Here is an 18,816-nt window from a genome sequence, read left to right as displayed (position 1 = left end):
ATTACCCCCGGTAGTCCTATTCGGTATAGATTCCACGCTACGATAGACAACACAAATGTTTTATAAAGAACCTCCTTTGGGAACTGATTGCATTTATTTAGTATCCTAACAATAAACCAAAGTGTTTTACCTACAATGAAGCCTTGCACTTCGTACCCGAACAAAAGAAAAATTTAGGCTGAGATATTTGTACGAGTTGACCGCCTCCAATTGTGACTCACGGGTGTAGTAGTCACATGACACTATGCTCTTGTCTTCTGAACATTTAAAGAAAGTTGTAAACCGTTGCAACACTTTGAAAGCTTATAACGATTTAACACTATATTTGTGCAGCTGTCTACAAATAATTCTTCATATATATGTACGCAGTGAGAACAGAACGGGTCCCACACACATCTCTGGAACATGCCTCAAGTTACTTCTACAAGTATCGTCTCCCCATCCGACGTGCTGCATCCTCCATACCAAGAACCCCTCAGCCAAATTTTCTTTGAGGCTCCATGTGATTGCATTTTCGTAAATAAGAGTTGGTGGGGTATTGAACCAAATGCTTTTGAGAAGTCCAGAAATGCTGCATCCACCTGGTAACCTTGGTTATGGACTGAGTTTGACGTTGGTGAGATTTTTCATTCTATGCTAGTTGCCATTTATAAGATTATACTGTTCAAAATACGGCGTTACGTTTCGGCTCTGAATATGCTCTAAGAATCAAAAAAATGTGACTGTTATGTCACCTCAAAGGAAAACGAGGGTTATTCCGAAAGTAATGCCTCCTATTTTTACTCGTGGAAACTACAGGAGATATATAAATCTCAACAGCACATTTAAATAGAGCGATGTTTCAGGTATAGACTGTAATTTTCCATATGATCACCACGATACGTTACGCACTTTCGCCAACGATGAACCAGAGCCCGCATGCCACGCTTGTAAAAATCGGAACCAGCTGGGGCCAACCACTTCCTTACCGCTTTTACAGCAGCATACGAGTCTTGAAAATGATCTTCATTGTCTGTCTTTCAGAGGGCCACAGAGATGGCTGTCAGAGGCCCATAGAGATGGAAGTCTGAAGGCGCTAATTGGGTCTGTACGATGGGTGCGGTAAGGTAGTCCTGCCGAATTTTGCAATGAGTTGCGTGGTCGTAAAATTGGCGTGAGACCTGGCATTATCATGCTGCAGGTGAAAGTTGGTCCTCTTCTCTGGCCTTACCTGGAAATTCGGGCTATCACCTTAGTCAGTGTCGTCTTGTACCCTGCTGAATTGACAGTTTCTCCAGGATCTAGGACGTACAAAAGAACCACACCCTGGCTATCCCAGAAGACTGTGCACATCACTTTGCCTGCAGACGGCTGTTCTTGAATTTCTTCTTTGACAGAGAATTCGCATGTCGCCATTCCGTGGACTGTCTTTTGGATTCCATCTCGTAGTGGTGACCCCACGACTCCTCTTCGGTGACGATGCTAGTCAGAAAATTGTCACCTTCAGCTTCATATTGCTCCAGCAGGACACGACAAATTTCCATTTGATGAGTTTTTTGTTCTTCTGGAATCACCCGCGGGACCCATCTCGCGCAGACTTTGCGATAACCGAGATATTCGAACATTGTTTCCGAGGTATTACAGCCGGTATTCAGCTTCGTACACAGTTCTCTGGTCGTTATCCGCCGATCAGTGCGTATGAGTTGATCAAGACGCTCACCATTGCGAGGGATGACAGCTGTGGAGGGTCGATCGAGCCGTGGTTTTCATGCACACCCTTCTCATCACCTTGAAAATGCTGTATCCATCGCCTCACATTGCTCACGTCCATTATATCGTTTCCATACAGTTTTATCGATTTCAATCAGCACAGTTTCTTCAGTAGTGTGGAATTCAATTACACATCGCTGTTTTATATGCGCGTCCATATCAGACTCCACTTCGGAACACTCCTATGCTGGCACGAACTACCTCAGGATAACGGAATCACTGCAAATGAAAGAGGAGGTTCAAGCATTAGTGCTACGCCAACGACATCTGGCGCCGACATCCAGAGTTACCACACGAAAGTGGTGCTGTCAAAGATGAATTTTTTTCGTAGGAGGAAACAATTGATATATGCAGGAAATAACTTTAGAATAGCTATTTCAGTAATTTTAAAGACCTAAAGTTATTTCCTGCGTATGTCAATTGTTTAATAATTATATCTTCAGCTCTACGAATAAATTCATCTTTGACCACACCATCTACAGAAACATCTGTGAACTGTTTACAAAAATGTGTATGCGAATGTCACTCTTGAACGAAGTGATATGTACGAAAACGATGGACAAAAGAGTGTATGCTGGTGTTAAAACGTTAAAAACGCTTTTCTTGGATTGCGTGGTAAGTTTACACTGTTCATCTTTTCCGCTATTTCGTGCATATTTTCTGCGTTTGACTTACGAAATTCATAATCTAACATCGAACTTTTTCGTGACAGGAGTACGCATTTAACCTCATTCAAGACAAAAATAATAAAGCACGTGTTAAGACGAATTACACCTGATGATGGACCCACAGGGTCCGAAATGCATAATGTACATAATAAAACTCCAAAAGTTGTGACTGAAAGCATTTTTTAATTCATACCTCCAATGTATTGAATACAGTCACGTTTGAAGCTGCGAAATATGGATAAAATCAAATTTCAGCAGAAGTTTACTGTCAACATAACTTCCACCGTTATTAAACATTTTAAGAGCGAAGTTGGACTTCATTTTCCCAAACAACGAAGAATTTTTGTGGATAATAGTGCGCCATGTCACTGGGCCACAACTGTTCGCAATTGGTTTGAAGAACATTCTGGACAGTTCGAGCGAATGATTTGGCCACCCGGATCGCCTGACATGCACCCTATCGAATATTTATTAACATAATCGATAGATCAGTTCGTGCACAAAATCCTGCATCGGCAACACATCCGCGATTATGGGCGGCTATAGACGCAGCATGTCTCAGTATTTCTTTAGGGTACTTGCAATGTCCACGCCACGTCGAGCTGCTGCACTATACCGCGCAAAAGGAAGTCCGACACGATATTAGAATGTATCTCATGTCTTGAGTCACGCCAATGTATTATTATGTTTTAATTAATTAACAGTAATTAAAACATTCTGCTTTAAATGAAACATGTTATCTGTATCGAGATACATTGATGATCCGAAATATTGTGAACGTCGATTGGTGGCGTTGCGAATACATCACACGGTAACAAAAGCATTTAAACCCTGTGGAGTAGAGACGAATGGGGAACAAATCTAGCGAGGGTGCGAGTCACAAATGGGTAAATCCACTGAGTTGAGCGCCTTTGATAAAGGGCGAATTGCTGTGGCCCTGCGGCGCGGTACGAGCATCTCGGAAACGGCGAGGATGGTCAGCTGTTCGCGTGCTGCTGTCGTGAGAATGTACTGGAAAGTTGCTGAACGACTGAGACACCACGAGTGGGTGACCTGGTGTTGTACATCGACGCGTCTCCACAGAACGTGGACGTTGGAGGGTTTCCAGTCGGTAAGGACGGATCAGCAGAGATGTTTGGCATACTTAAGGGGACCTGGACGTAATTGAGAGCCGAAAAAGTAATTTTTATTCAGAAAATTCTGTGAATCTTCCTGATTATAAAAATATATGCTTTATTTATAAATACCTAGCTGTCATACCAGTGTCAAACATAAAACCATGCATACACTGTCTCGATATTTAATTTTGGGGCAGCTATTTCCGTTGTAACTCGATTGTGGAAATTTTACAGTAATCACCACAAGCGTATTGTTGGAAACCGTAGAAATGAAGAGATTGTTACGCCGCAGCGAAGTTTACCGAAAATGGACAATATGTTGGTGCTGTAAATAGTTAAAATAACCGTTACCTGGCGAAGAAGGAAATGATCCAAGTAATTTTAGACCAGTTGCACTACTTTTTCATCTTCACAAAATGCTGGAAAGACTGATTTTAAATCGTCTATCACCTGCAAATGACCCATCACTTATACCTCAGCAGTCTGGATTTCGTCCAGGCAAAAGCTGTAGGCCTACTGGTCAGTTGCTAAATCTCACACAGTTTATACAAGATGGCTTTGCAGCTCGAAAGGTGACAGGAGCGGCATTTGTCGACTTATCAGCGGCGTATGATAAGGTCTGTCATCAGCTACTTCTAGTCAAGGTCTGCAATCTAACCAAAGATTTAGGTCTAACCAGACTCATCCCCTCTCTTCTGCAGAATCTTGACTCCAATTCTGTTTAATATATACACGAACGACCAACCTATAACCCAATATACCAGGGGCTTCTTATATGCTGCGATCTCGCCCCAGCCACCCACAGCACAGATATTTCGAATCAGTGGAGAGCAACCTCACGAATGCCCTTGAAGATCTATCCAGATACTACAATACAAACCAGCTTAAACCAAACCCTTCAAATTCCCAAGGGTGTGCTTTTCATTTGAGAAACAAGGAAGCCACTCGCAAGTTGAAGATAGTATGGTCGGGGATCGAACTGGAATACTACGAGACTTCAAAATACCTAAGAGTGACGCTTGACAGATCTCCCACTTCCAAAAAGCGCTGCATGAAATGCAAGTCGAAAGTTTCCACCAGGAACAGTCTCGTATGGAAACTGGCCGGATCACAATGGGGTAGTCAACCTGAAACAATCAGAACATCTGCAATGGACTGTGCTATTCTGTGGCGGAGTATGCCTGTCCTGTTTGGTATAATTCAACTCATGCTAAACAGATGGATGTAGCTCTTAACGAAACCTGCAGAATTATAACAGGTTGCTTGAAATCCACTCCAGTCGAATGGCTTTACCACCTCCCGGAAATAGCGCCACGACTACCACCACCACCTGTTCGAAGAATATTTTGTAAATTTGTGGTAAGTTCCTATGGGACCAGACTGCTAAGGTCATTGGTTCCTAGGCTTACACACTACTTAATCTAACTTAAACCAACTTAAGCTAACAACAACACACACACCCGTGCCAGAGGGAGGACTCGAACCTCCGACGGGGTAGCCGCGCGAACCGTGGCAAGGCGCCTAAGACCACACGGCTACCCCGCGCTGCTGTTCATAAAGAGATAGCTGCGAACAAGGAAATAAACGCCGTGAAACAGGAAATTTCCCATTTTCTGTATGGGCATGAACCGCATCCACAAGGACTAAGGTCAAGGAATTGCACAACATACAGACGTTGATCATTTTCAAAGTGGTTCAAACATTGGCAACTTGATATAAATCTTCAAAAATGTAAAATTGTACATTTCACGAAACAAAAAAATGTAGTAGCCTATGACCATGATATCAGTGAATCAGTGTTCGAGTCGACCAACTCATACAATTACCAATGTGTAACACTTTGTAGGGATAGAAAACGGAATGATCCCATACGCTCAGTTGTAGGTAAACCATGTTTGTTGATAAAATACTGGCGAAGTGCAATCAGTCTGAAAAGGAGATTGCTTATAAATCTCTTGTGCAATCCATCCTAGAATACTGCTCAATTGTGTGGAACCCGTACCAAATAGGACTAACAGAGGTTGTTGAACGTATACAGAGAAGGGCAGCACGAATGATCACAGGATTGTTTGACCCGTGTGAAAGTGTTACAGAGATGTTGAAGGAACTGAATTAGCTAATTCTTGAAGGTAACTGTCCCAAGAAAGTCTACTAACCAAGTTTCAAGAAACGGCTTTAAATGATATCTAGGGATATAGTACAATCCTCTATGTATCACTCACACAGGGATCGTGAGGATAAGATTAGAATAATTACTACACGGTCAGAGGCAGTCAGACAATCATTGTTACCGCGCTCCATACTTGAAGGAAACGGGAAAAAAGACCCAGTAACTGGTACAATGGGATCTACTCTCTGTCACGCACCTTACGGTGGTTTGCAGAGTATGAATGTAACGTAGGTGTAGATGCGGCGAAATGTACCGACAAAATTATCTGTATGACATACAGTTTCGGAAATAAGATGTCATAAACGTTGAGTTGCGTGAAAACGAAACTGTAGGGCAAAATTCGTAAGAGATACACGTAAAACATGTGAACAAATATGTGTGAAATAAGTTAAATATTTTTTTAAATGTATGTGACATGTGCGTACACGGGTGAAGCCGTGGTTAAAAAGCTCCTCGTAAACCCCTGCACCGATTTCGACCAAACTTGGTACACGTGTTATTTGCTATATTGAAAGAAATATTGCGCGGGTAAGAACCACCAGCCTCAATTGGAGTGGGGTGAGGGACAGAGAAGTGTGGGGGAGGAAGACGTGGAGAAACAGAGAGGTGGGAGAAAGAGACAAACAGAGAGAGGGAGAGGAGTAAATGGACAGAAAGCGGGGGAGGAGGAGGTGGATAGGGAGAGGTGGAGGTGGAGATGGACTAACAGAAGACTGCAATGAATTCACACCCGGGCAGTGCCAGGTACTCAGCTTGTATGCGTAAAATTACTGATTGAAAAGGGACTGATTTCAAGTAATGTTATGTTGCAGCCTGAAGTGTGCATTTTGTTCACAACAGAATCAACTTTTATTACACGAAAATTTAGACTATTACGTACAAACAGTCTTCTGCTGAAGCATTATTTAGATATTACCCACGTGCTGACAGACGGTCTCTGATTGAGAAAAAGGGACGCAGAATTCAGCAGAATGATGTCACTCCCCTATTATTCTACGGGGGAATACCTATGCAGTGGAAACCAAATGCCATTCACCCGAACGTCTTCCTCTTTCCAATTGATGCCTAGCGTAATGTTTGGTAGTCTGCTATCTCTCCGTACAGCTCATCCTAATACTCCCTGCTGGCTAACACGACCTGGGTCTCATCAAACTGAATGTTGTAGTTTTCTGACTTCAAAATATGCTCGCTATAGCTGATCTTTCTATTTCTACCCTTCAACTACTAGTTTTTTTCTATTCTATTCACCAACAATTCACAATGGAAAAAACACAATCAACTTCCAGAAATGCGTGACACTACACCTGAGTGTTGATGTATTCACCTATGAAATTTCATTCTCGTCATTACGAAGTCACTGTGTACAGTGTTGTAAACGAAATAAGTATGTCCTCCCCACCTTGAGATACCGTCCACAGACAGGAATCTAATATTCGTTTCATTGAGCGAATCCACTGGATTGTGGCATAATAGCCCCAAAAATAGCGATCTACTTTTCATAAAAATGTCTTCAATTGAAGATGGCATCCAGTGCATATTTCTTCCGAGTGTAAATATTTTTTTACAGGTGGTTTTCACGTCATTTATCCCTGCCCATTATTCCATTATCTCCCAGGTTTGAACAATGAATTACGAAAGGTACTGTAATTACAGCAAAACACTTACGTGCAATTTCCACATAACATGCTTCTCACCCCCATTGAACTGTAGATTATTCCTAAACAAATCTCTTTTTGTCGCCATTATCTCAGAATCTCTCAGCCTTACATCCCATTTCAGAGCAGCTTTCACTATGGATATCTACATTTTAAAGTAGTTATTTCCTCCCAACCAATAGCAAAAAAAAAAAAATGTGTAGATTTCTGAATGATTTCACTATATGCAATGTTCTCGAGAAATAACTGTAAGATACTCATTCTTTACAGATCTATTCATGCTAAGATTAATCAGGACTTAAAAAATAAGTCCAAAAGTTGGTCACCTTACATGAATTAAATAATGTAGTTGTTTTCATGAAGTCTATTCTACTTATTTATTACTGAAAGGAAGTTTTAATAATTTTGCAATTTACATAATGTGATTTTTGTTCAAAAATAAACGTAAGTGAAATGTAATAAGCACTTATAAAACGAAAAGCTACACCTGTATAACAAATGTTAAGGCATTATACACTGAGAAATTTTTTCAATAGATTTGATCTAAAATAAACTAACTGAGCTGCATTTCCACTAAAGTTAAAGCTGTAGATGAAATATTTGATATTGGTGCAAAAAAATTTGCAAGTTACCTGTTTCATACCTCATTAGAAAGCGCAAAAGCTGTTATCTGAGGCATTATTATGTTATATTTCATTCAATTAGAGTTAAGATCTTGAACCTTGAAAAAATTATGCTCATAATAAGTAACTGTATGCACGAATGGTAAATCTGGTAGTGGCTTATAAGTACTCATCTAATCGCATTGAACAGCTGAATATTTTTCTGACAGCCTCACTCCATAAAAATTCCAATCTTGGAGTCCTCTTGTGAGTTTGTCAATGAAAACTAGTGCCAAAAAATGTCACTCAGGACTAGATCTTGAATAATCATTCATGAAGAAATGTAGGTCAAAAAAAGTTGGACATTATGTTATGTTCTGAGCCGTTTAGTACAGTCAATAGATTTCGGAACAATTTTATTTTTAGGTAAGCAATACAGAAGAAAGCGGCCAGGCCCTTTATTCATAGTACACTCTGTGCACTTCTATGGAGAGTCAGCGGAAGGCAGTCCTACCTGTCACACACGACACTGTACGAATCCAAGACAGGCAGAAAACAGCATACACACCTTACCTGGTAATATATGAACACAAAGTATTTCATTCCGTAAACCCACATTCAACATGAATGTGATCAAATTAACTACCAAAAAGGCTAAATTAATTATTAATGTATAAATTACAGCCAAAGAAAAGAGCATTGTTTGAAAATAGCTAATCTGACAAAATACAATATCTTACACAAGTGAGAAACAGTTGAGAATGGCCTGCATGTAATTACATTGTTAACTTTTTGCAGAAATGGAAACAGCAACAACTCACGTCTCGCAGTGGTCGCGGCGTGAAAGTGATTTGTCTAGTCAGCTGGAAGAGACCCCCCAAGGTTCCCCCAAGAGCGGCCGATCGTCCTTACGTGTGTTCAAGCTGCGGGGCGACAGACAGAACAACGGAGGCAAGGTGACTCCCGCCTGATGCTGCAAACTAGCACGATGTGTACTTTTGAGGCAAGCTGTCAATAGGCAAAATACCCTTCAAGTGTTGTACTGTGACAGTGAAAACTCCATCACAGTGACATTCCTGTACGGTGTACATTTAGTGTAATATCTTTTATGTGTTGCTCCTGTAATGAGGCCCATGTCTTTGAAACAAATGACCTGAGATTGTTTTGTCACAAGTTCTTATTATGCACTGTGATTTATAATGTCAACCATTGTTGATGTGCAAGACACCTCCACACGTAACCACTAAAAATATCATTATCACCTACTGAAGGTAATTTGTAAGAGATAAATAAGCAAACTGTATTACTTGACGTTCACAAGGGTGTAATCATGTCTATCAGTTGTGCATTGCAGTGAAATATGTTGGAGAACACTATACAGTGTGCATCTTAGTAACAAGAAAGAAATACTCATTGTAAAATTGTGTGCATCACAAATAACTGTTACAAGTTTGTCATTTATGTGGTGTACATATATAGTCTCCACCAAAGAAAGACATGACTTGTATATTTTTATTTTGTACAGAAAAGAAGAAATATCGATAAATGTGTCTTCATATGTTTCAGCATACTTTTCTAATTAATGTGACATGTTCAATGTATTCTCTAGTCTTTAAAGTGTACTTTTTTACTATTTTATGGGTAACTATTAAAGGTGTCCAAAAAAATTTTCCAGTCCTATAATCGAATTCTCCATTGGTTATAATTTGTGTAAGACTATTATTTATTGTTCACCATGTATTACTTACCACCTTGTTAATAATGCAAATGACATTGAATGTCACCTTTTCTCAATAGTTCAATGTAGGTTGATCATAGGGTAAATTAATCACTTTACATTCCATGAGATTGCTGGTTGTTCATAACTTGAAGGCATATGATCCAGAAGACTACATTTCCATACACTTGTACCTGTTCTGATGAATGTTTGCAGAAAGTGCACTGTAAATTTGGATCAAAATGAATAATAAAAAACTTACCAGTACATCATTTTTTAAAAGCACATGAAGTATAGACACATCACATTGTTGAGTAACAGTTATAATGCAAACATTGTTTGTATGTCTTTGGAACAACTTTTACATCAAAATTCACATGAAAAACAATCAGTTCTGTGCCACATTTTTGCAAGAAATTTATGCCAATGAATAGATATGGAGCCATTAAATTTTCATTTTAAATGTTTATATTAATCTGTGCTTTTGATGTTGAACATAATGTGTAAAAGCAACATTGTCTACAAAAAGTAACTGTGGGAAATAGATTGTTATTAATAACAATTATTCAGAAATAATTTCCTTCTGTGTGTGTACATGTGTTTCCGTGTGTTTTTGTGTGTAAACTTGTGAAATGTTCACATTCATTGGAATGAGAGACTGAATTGACACATTATGTGAATTTCCTGACTAGAAATGGTCAGTTTGTACAATGTACTCTGAAAACAAATTAAATAAATTTTCATGAATATTCCTGAATACTTTCAGTTATACCTCATGTAAAAAAAGAGCTACCTAATCGAGATCTTCTAGCAGCACTTTGGGCTTTAAAAGAAATTAAACCTGAGTGAAATCTGATATTAAATTCTTTCAAGCAGGTACTCACAGTGGGCAGATAAAAGTTATTCTGTAATCAAAAGAAAATCATTTGTGAATTATTGTAAAGGAACATTTAAGTACCAAGATTTGTCAATTTTAGATTAAGCTATACAAGAAATCTAAATATAAATATATATAAAATCTAGTATAGCTGATGAGATAGCAGCCTTCTAAGGAGAAGCAGCTTCCATTCTGATTTAGTTGATTATACTATGCTGCTTTATGTGTAAATGTCCGTATGCTATATAGTGACAGTGCGTAGTTCATATAGAACAGACATGAAGTTCGTATCATTACAACACGTCTCTCAGTTGGGCAGACATGTGGGTACCACTAATGAACTTCTGTTTCTGAATAACTCTAAGACACAGATCCACCACTTCAGTGACATTACTGTGAAAATTAAATGCAACGGATTTTAACGCAAGTGACTATAAAACTTTGCCCTGTATAATGAAACTGAAGATGACACACTGCATTTCTTACTGCAATACTATTCCTATTGTCTGCCACATAAGTAAGTAAAATAATCAAATGTGAAGATGGGATCTCGTGAACTTGCATGATAGATACAATTACATATCATGACAGATTTATTAATAAAAACATAAGGTATGGTCAACATAATAGATTGATTACACTCTACCTCGTATTCATAAAGCAAAATGATCTGCTTGGTGGTTGACACAGTTGAACCAAGGGTAATGACTGGACTTTAATTGTGACTTTAAATGTATAACACAACCTGTTTGTGATTAATACAAATGAGAGTCGTTATGAACTGAAACCGGGAACAAACTGCTACAGTGCGCTTGAAATTCCTCACCATACACCTGCAGAAAATGTGAAACGCAGTGTCCAGCACGCCTCAGCGTCGAGACGGGTGGTGTACCTCCATCATATATTCTCGTTTGTTCAGTTACATCTTCATGTGCAGACTCTAAAAAGAAGTCTTTGGAGGACGCTATTGAAGGTCGTCTGCACTCCTCCACCGTTTGCCACCAAATCTCTGGCTTCTTACACTATCTGCCATGCTGCGGAAAACTCTGTATGGAGTTCACACCAGCAAACTAAAACAGCCAATTGAGAACTCGAAAAACACTGCTGCGACAATTTCGTGTACCATACAGCCTCTCTTCAGAAGTCGGGAAGAAACTGTTGCTCCAATCCCAGTATATTGACAGATGTCCACTGTGACGATTTCCGACGTCACGGACCACAGACCAGTCAACACATTTATTTTGCACGAGCAGTCCGGAGCGTCTACATGGCCTGAGAAAAACGCCACAGCATTCTCGATCATTCATTGTCTGGCCGCCAACAGTGCTCCAGCTCAATGTTTTCGCTGATCAGGTTGATACTGATCTTAGCGATAGCAGGAAACAGATTGAAGCCCTCACGGAAATGGTGGACTAAGCTTCGCCTTTTGTCCAGGAACCATTACTTCTCACATTCCTAGATATCTCTACAAAAGAAGTTGTGAGAATGGCTTTTTCCTCTGGCTACGGTGACGATATGCTGAGACCATCTATTCCTGGCCTATTCATTGCCTGTGGCCAGTGACCACCGTGGTATGCCACATTCCTCGCGGTGGCTTCTGCCATGCTGGAACCTCAGCCCGACTGGCCTTCTCAGAACTGGAACCATTAAGCCTCACCTGCCACAGCCATGGGTGCCGGTCAAAAACAAGCTCCTATCTCCTCCAGCTCAAGCAACGGCATGCGTATAGCTACAATTGAATTTACCATTACAACTACAGGCAACCGCCTCTCTTAACGTCATTGACCATAGACCATGTGATTGTCAGTTCGAGAGATTAAATACAGTGGAAGAAAGGCAGGTCAAAAGGACCTGCCATCTTTCATCATTACTTCTCAAGCTTTCTCACTCTACCACACATTTGACCATATGCACCATTCTTCAGCAACCCCCAAAATCATTCTGTATTAATGTTTAAACTCTAATAAATTAATACACAGCGTGTTTCAGAAGTGATGGCCAGTATTCAGGGATATGACGGAAATGACCATTCGAAATAAATAAGTGAAGTAAACATGGGTTCTAACCGCATACATTAAGAGCTATGAGCAATTCTTGATCTTCAGTACTGTGGAACAAATCTCTTCTACTGCAAGTTCTTTGCTTTCCGCATTTTGGGACCAAAACAAGAAAAAAATTCCAGTAAACATGTACTCTAAAATGCATACCTTAAAAGTTATGAGTAATTGTTCATTAGAAAAGATGTGTTTCAGAGTAGCTAAGATGAAGAAGTGCTCACAGCTCTTAAGGTATGCATTTTAGAGCAAATGTTTGGACATTTTTTCCTTGCTCTGGTCCATACCACCGGTTCCCAAAGTATGGAAAGCAAAGATCTTGCAGTAGAAGATATTTGTTTCACAGTATCAAAGATCAAGAATTGCTCATAGCTCTTAAGGTAAGAGTTTTAGGACCCATGTTTACCTGTTTTTTTTTTTTTTTTTTTTTTTTGTTTCGAGTGATCATTCCCTACAGACCATCACTCCTGAAGCATCTGGTATAGTCTACAAAACTAATATCTATTATAGCTGATGAGGCAGCAGCCATCGTTGGAGTAGCGGGTTTCTTTCTGATTTAGTTGATTATATTTTGGTGGCTTAAGTGTAAGTATCATTAAGCTGTATAGTGACATTTCATAGTTCATGCAGTAGCGACATTAAGTTCATATCATTACAACATCTCTTTCATGTGAGTACCTCTAATCAACCTTTGTCTCTCAATAACCCTAAGACACACAGCCACCACTTCAGTGACACTACAGTGAAAATTAAACTCATTGGAATTTAACGCAAGTATAGTGAAACTGAAGATGACACTGTGTTCTTACTGCAGGACTGCCATATGAGTAATCAAAGGTGAGGACAGGAACCTGATAACTTAAATGATACATAGAATTAAATACCACGACAGATTTATTCATAAAAACGTGAATAAAATGGAACATGGACCAACACAATACATTCATTACGTTCTGTCTCGTATTTGCAAAGTAAAGTGATCTGACTGGCAATTGACGAAACTAACCCAAGTGTGAGGGCTCGACCTCAACTGTCACTTTAAATGGATGACACCATCTGACTGTGATTAATATGAATGACAGTGATTGTTAACCCAGAAATAAACTGTTACACTGAGCTTGAATCGGTCGACAACCGTTGCTACTGTGGGCGAGCAGTTGAGTAAGAGAACTCAAATCTAGATTCCTAGTGTCAGTGGTGCGAAGTGCTTATCATACACTTTTAGAAAACGTGAGGTGCAATTCCCAGCAAAGCACGCCTGGGCGTCGAGTCGGACGGTGGGCTTCCATCACCTCCTTTTGTCCGGACACACCTTCGTGCCCAGATTCCAGATTCAGAAAGAAAGCCAGAGCTCCTCTGGATGACGCTACCAAATCCTGTCTGCAGTTCGCCAAAGAATGTCTGTCTCCTCGCACTGTCTGCCAAGTCGTGGTAAAGTCTGTGTGCAGTTAGCACCAACAAACTAAAACCGCATACTGAAAACTCTGAAAACACTCCTGCGCCAATTGCGCATCACTACGACCGTACAGCCCCCCTCCACAAGACGAGAAAAAACTGTTCCTTCATCGACAGGCATCCGCAGTAAATATTTCTGACATCATGGACTGTGATCCAGTCAACACGCTGTTATTTTGCGTGCACAGGAAACTGCACAGTCCGGTGCATCTACGTAACCTGGAGCAAACGCCACAGCACTCCGGCCACCAGCAGTGCTCCCGCGAAACATTTTCATTGGTCAAGCCGACACCGATCTTAGCGGAAGCGGGAAACAATATGAGGCCCCCTGTCGGAATGGTGGACTGTACTTCGCCTTGTCCAGGAACAATTGCTGCTCTCACATTCCAACAAAATTCCGTGAAATAAGTTGTGAGATTTTTTTCTTTTTTTTTACCTCTGGCTACATGGACAATACGCCAAGGCCCCCTACTCCAGGGTTTTCACCTCTTGTGGCCAGTGACTCCCGTGGCTCAGGCTGAGTCCCCTGCGGTGGCTTCTGCCATGATAAAACGCCAACTCAAGCTGCCCATTAAGCGCCACCTGCCGTGGCCATGACTTCCTAGCCAAAAACAAACACTCATCTCCTCCATCTCAAGAAACAGCATACATCGAATGTGATTCTTGGAGCTTTCCCGGCTTACTGAATGTTCGATGAGGTTTCGGAATTGCATTTGGATCATCTTGACTTCTTGGCACGATATTTCGGTTGGGAATCGTCGAGCCATCTTCAGGTGAGTGTCTATCACTGGAGACTGAAAGCTCCTAGGGTCGGCTTTATAGCAAAAATTGGAGCGGAAACGCATGCGCATCAGTGGCAGTCGCAGGAGCGTCCTCTATCGAATCCACGCCCTCTGGAAATACCGTTCTGTCCGTGGCACGCAGGCGCATGCGTAGCGGTCAAAACTCAATGTCCGCTCTCTGTCGGAATGTGCGCTCGTGTTGATAAAAACAAACGTCAGATGTCGCCAGATGTGTCATTATGAATAAACTTTCTTCTCTCAGAACAAATTGGGGACCGGGTCCCAAGCCATGTGTGGAAAAGCAGTGCGGCAAAGCTTACATCGGTCAGATGACATGCACAGTGCATGAAATGTGCGTTGAACATGAACAGCACACTCTCCCCTTCGCAGCCCAGTAAGTTGGCCATAGCTGAGCATTGTATTACCACAGAACACGCTATGGATTTTTCTGTCACGAAAATCTTGGCCCCAGCGAGAACTTTTTGGGATTCACTAATTAAAGAATCTGTGGAGATACACCTAGCACAAAATCTAATAAACCGTGATGGCGGTTTTCAACTGGACAAAGCTTGGGACCTGGTGATATCTATGGCGTCTCCGTATCCTCTTTAAACCCCAAACCTACGCCCTGCCTATCAATTTGGTGCATCTGGTCGCTTCGTTCCTCTCACGCCGTCCTTCGTACGTCACCCTCGACGACGCCAACTCCCGTATCTTTTATCCCAGTGCTGCTGTCCCCCAGTGCTCCATTCCCTCCCCTCTCCTATATCTCCTGTACACCGCAGATGTGCGCAAGACGCCCCGACCTGTCCACCTCGTTCAATATGCTGATGACACTGCCTTCCTGACTTTATACCCTACCCTTCAACGGTACACCCTCCAAACCCACCTTGACCAGTTCATCGCTTGGTGTAACCAGTGGTTCCTTCATATCAACCCCTCCAAAACCTAGGCAATCATCATAGGCCGCACAACCTGCTCCTTCTGTATCCATGATTTCTACATAATCATTTATGGCTGTCCCGTCCAGCTCACCCCACTTTGAGATACCTTGGCCTCACCCTAGAGCATCACCTCACCCGGAACCTTCACCTCCTGACCAACCAGCAGAAAGCCCATTCCCACCTCCACCTCCTGAAACTCCTGTCTGGCTGGACATGGGGATTGCATCCTTCCCCCATCCTCCACAACTACAAATCCATCATCCATCCTGTCGTCTTGTTATGCCAGCATTGCCTGGATCTCTGCCCCCACCCCCACTTTTATAAGGCCCTCCAAATCCTAGAATGCCACACACACCACCTTGCCTTCCATATCCGCCTTCCTTCCCCCACTCGATTCCAGTATGACCTCATCCCTTTCCCCCACCTCCTGCTTTTCCTCCAACATATCTGCATCCTTTCACTGTCCGCAGGCTTGATCCTCCCACCTCCTGGTTTCCTTCTACCTCTTCACCATCCGCCCATTGCTGCGCCTCTATCGCTGTATCCCTCCCTCTCTCCACCTCCACACCCTCCATCTCCTTCATCAGGGCAATTTCCAGCACCTCCCCCTCCTGGATGTTGAACTTCGCCGTGACATCTAACCTTCCTACCAACAGTAGCCTGGCCTTGTTCGCTCCACCCTCCCCAGGGCCCCCTTTTCCTCTCCTTCTCCTAGAGCAGAGTTTCCTCCTTCCCTCCCCCCCTGAATCTTTGCACCCCCTCCTCGACTGTGTCCCTCCCACGTCTTTCCCTCCCCAGTCGCTTCGGAGCGCTGCCCCCCCCCCCATCTACCCCCTCTCCCCCACTCTACCACCGCCCCTCCTCCCTATCTTCCCTTCTCCGTCGTCTCCATCCTTCTGGCAGATCCTCTCAGTTTGCTCATCGTCAGTGTGCTACGTCAGTGTTGTGTTTGGTGCTGTTATCCTGTGAAATCAAAAGTTGTGATTTTAATCGGGTGTTGGATTTGTACATAGTGCTTGCTATGTGCTACGCCGCCTTTCGCTACTTTTATGCTCCAGCCATACTTTGCCTTGTGTTTCTTTTAATCACCACAGTGTGTGTTTTTTGTGTACAGTTTTTAGATTTTTATCACCATTTTTACAGTCACCCCCTTTTTTACGCTATCTTCCATTATGTTTCCCCTTTTATATGTCTGTTTCGCCGTATTTGCTCCTTTATGTTGTTTTAAATATCTCAATGTTCTGTACTTACTGTCTGTCTCTTGACTGAAGAGCGATGCCTATGCTGCTGCCAGCCCTCCCTATATGGGGCATTAAAATTAAAGAAAAAAAAGCTTGCACTCTGCATACTGTCGACACAGCACTGTATACTACTGCCCATATCACTGACTCCGTCGTCGCCCGCCTACGATGGCATCACCTGGTGCTGGACCAACAAAATAGCGCTCAATGCCGCCCTCACGTATGGCTCTACTGCATGGGGCATGATTATTGTCACCAGGTTGCGGACGTTGAAGCGCCTGCAGAATAAGGTTCTCACGTGGAACCTGCACGCCCCGCCACTCACGAGAATTGTAACACTCCATGAGGAAGCGCATATTGTCCCCCTCAAAACGACCATGCATAACAATGCGTGGCGGCTCTGTGAGAAGGTAGATGCCCTGCGGGACACTGTCCATAGGTTACACCACGTTGGGACTACACTTCTACGCCGCTGGCATCGACATTTGGTTCCTCTAACCATCCTAGAGGAATGGGATCCCGACCATGGCTAACGATAGGCCTAGCACGCCCACCGTGGATGCATCCTTTGGCGGGGCTAGCTCCCCATTCTACGTCCAATACTTTCCCACTCTACCTGCCCATGTCGGACTACGTTTTTATGCCTGAATGATGAGTACTGTCACCGTTGGGGGGTGGTATGTAACTCCAAGTCCCATCGCCACACCTCCAAAGTGTATTGCAGTGGTGCAGCGTCATTGCCCTGTGGTTAAATTTACTGCCTCACCTACACAGACCGCGTAAGACCGGTGGTGCTGTATTGTACCGTATCACATAAAAAAATTACAGTCTCCAGTGATGGACACTCACCTGAAGATGGCTGGACGATTGCCAGGCGAAATATCGTGGCAAGAAGTCAAGATGATCCGGCTCAAATCCCGGAACCCCATGGGCATGCATCTAGCTACAATTAAGCGTTACAATCACTGTCAACCCTCTCCAATAAACTCTTTGACCACAGAGCAAGTGATTGTCTGTTCGAGTGAGTAAATATGGTAGATTTTTACTTATTTAGCGTATGGCTAATACAGACATATCATGAAATTACATATACATATGTACATATTGACACACAAGAAACTTAAGTTTGTCTTTACAACTGAATATCCAGTCCTTCAATCCAGCGCACTGCATCTGGAGTTGCTAGCAGGAAGTCCTCTTTGGCGCCGTGATAGGCTCGAATCCTGCATTCACTGACAATGTGGTGTACAGTCTGGTATGGAGCCCCGCAGTCACAAGCTGGATCAGGCAGCTTCTTCCACTTAAAGAGAGCATCCCTGCATCGCCAATGGCTGGTACGGGTTCTGTTGAGAGTAGACCAGGTCTTGCGTGTAAGTCGAATCCACTTGGAAGTTTAGCACCTGAGAAGATGTTATGCAGGTGCACATCTGTCACTGCTTCCCACCGACCTTTCCATTCTTCAAGAGGTTTGAAATTCTTAGCAACCATGTCAGCAGCATCGCACAGAGTTGGATGACGTGATTTCAGTCTCTTGCGATTTAAAAGTGGCAGGTCGCTATGCACGGGTAGGTTAGAATTCCTGGAGATCTTTTGGAATTCTCTCATAAGGGCAGTACATCTGCGCAGATCAGGAGGCATTATACCGGTTAACAGTGGAAGCCAATAAACTGGAGTAGATCTGATTGTGCCAGATATTATGCGCATTGTCGTATTCAGCTGGGTATCAACAAGCCTTGTATGATGACTATTCATCCAAACAGGTGCACAATACTCAGCACTTGAGT

General features: G+C 42.4%; 1 protein-coding gene across 6 annotated transcripts in view; it reads left to right on the top strand.

Moving 5' to 3' along the window:
- Window positions 1-10,401, top strand: part of LOC124795084 (adipokinetic hormone/corazonin-related peptide receptor variant I) — a 1,108,661-nt gene extending 1,098,260 nt beyond the window's left edge. For 2 of the 6 annotated variants that reach the window (XM_047258905.1, XM_047258904.1), the window contains 2 exons: window positions 8,389-8,538; window positions 8,761-10,400. In XM_047258905.1, coding sequence (XP_047114861.1) covers window positions 8,389-8,538; window positions 8,761-8,933 — 323 coding nt within the window. In that variant the 3' untranslated portion in view covers window positions 8,934-10,400. Of the gene's footprint in view, window positions 1-8,388; window positions 8,539-8,760 lie in introns of all 6 variants that reach the window. The other 4 variants (XR_007016642.1, XM_047258906.1, XM_047258908.1 and 1 more) reach the window with 4 other exon arrangements.
- Window positions 10,402-18,816: the final 8,415 nt, after the last annotated feature.

Source organism: Schistocerca piceifrons, chromosome 4 (genome assembly GCF_021461385.2).
Source record: "Schistocerca piceifrons isolate TAMUIC-IGC-003096 chromosome 4, iqSchPice1.1, whole genome shotgun sequence".
Lineage (NCBI taxonomy): Eukaryota > Metazoa > Arthropoda > Insecta > Orthoptera > Acrididae > Schistocerca > Schistocerca piceifrons.
The sequence above is the reverse complement of the archived record's forward strand: the minus strand, read 5'-3'. Positions and strand labels throughout refer to the sequence as shown.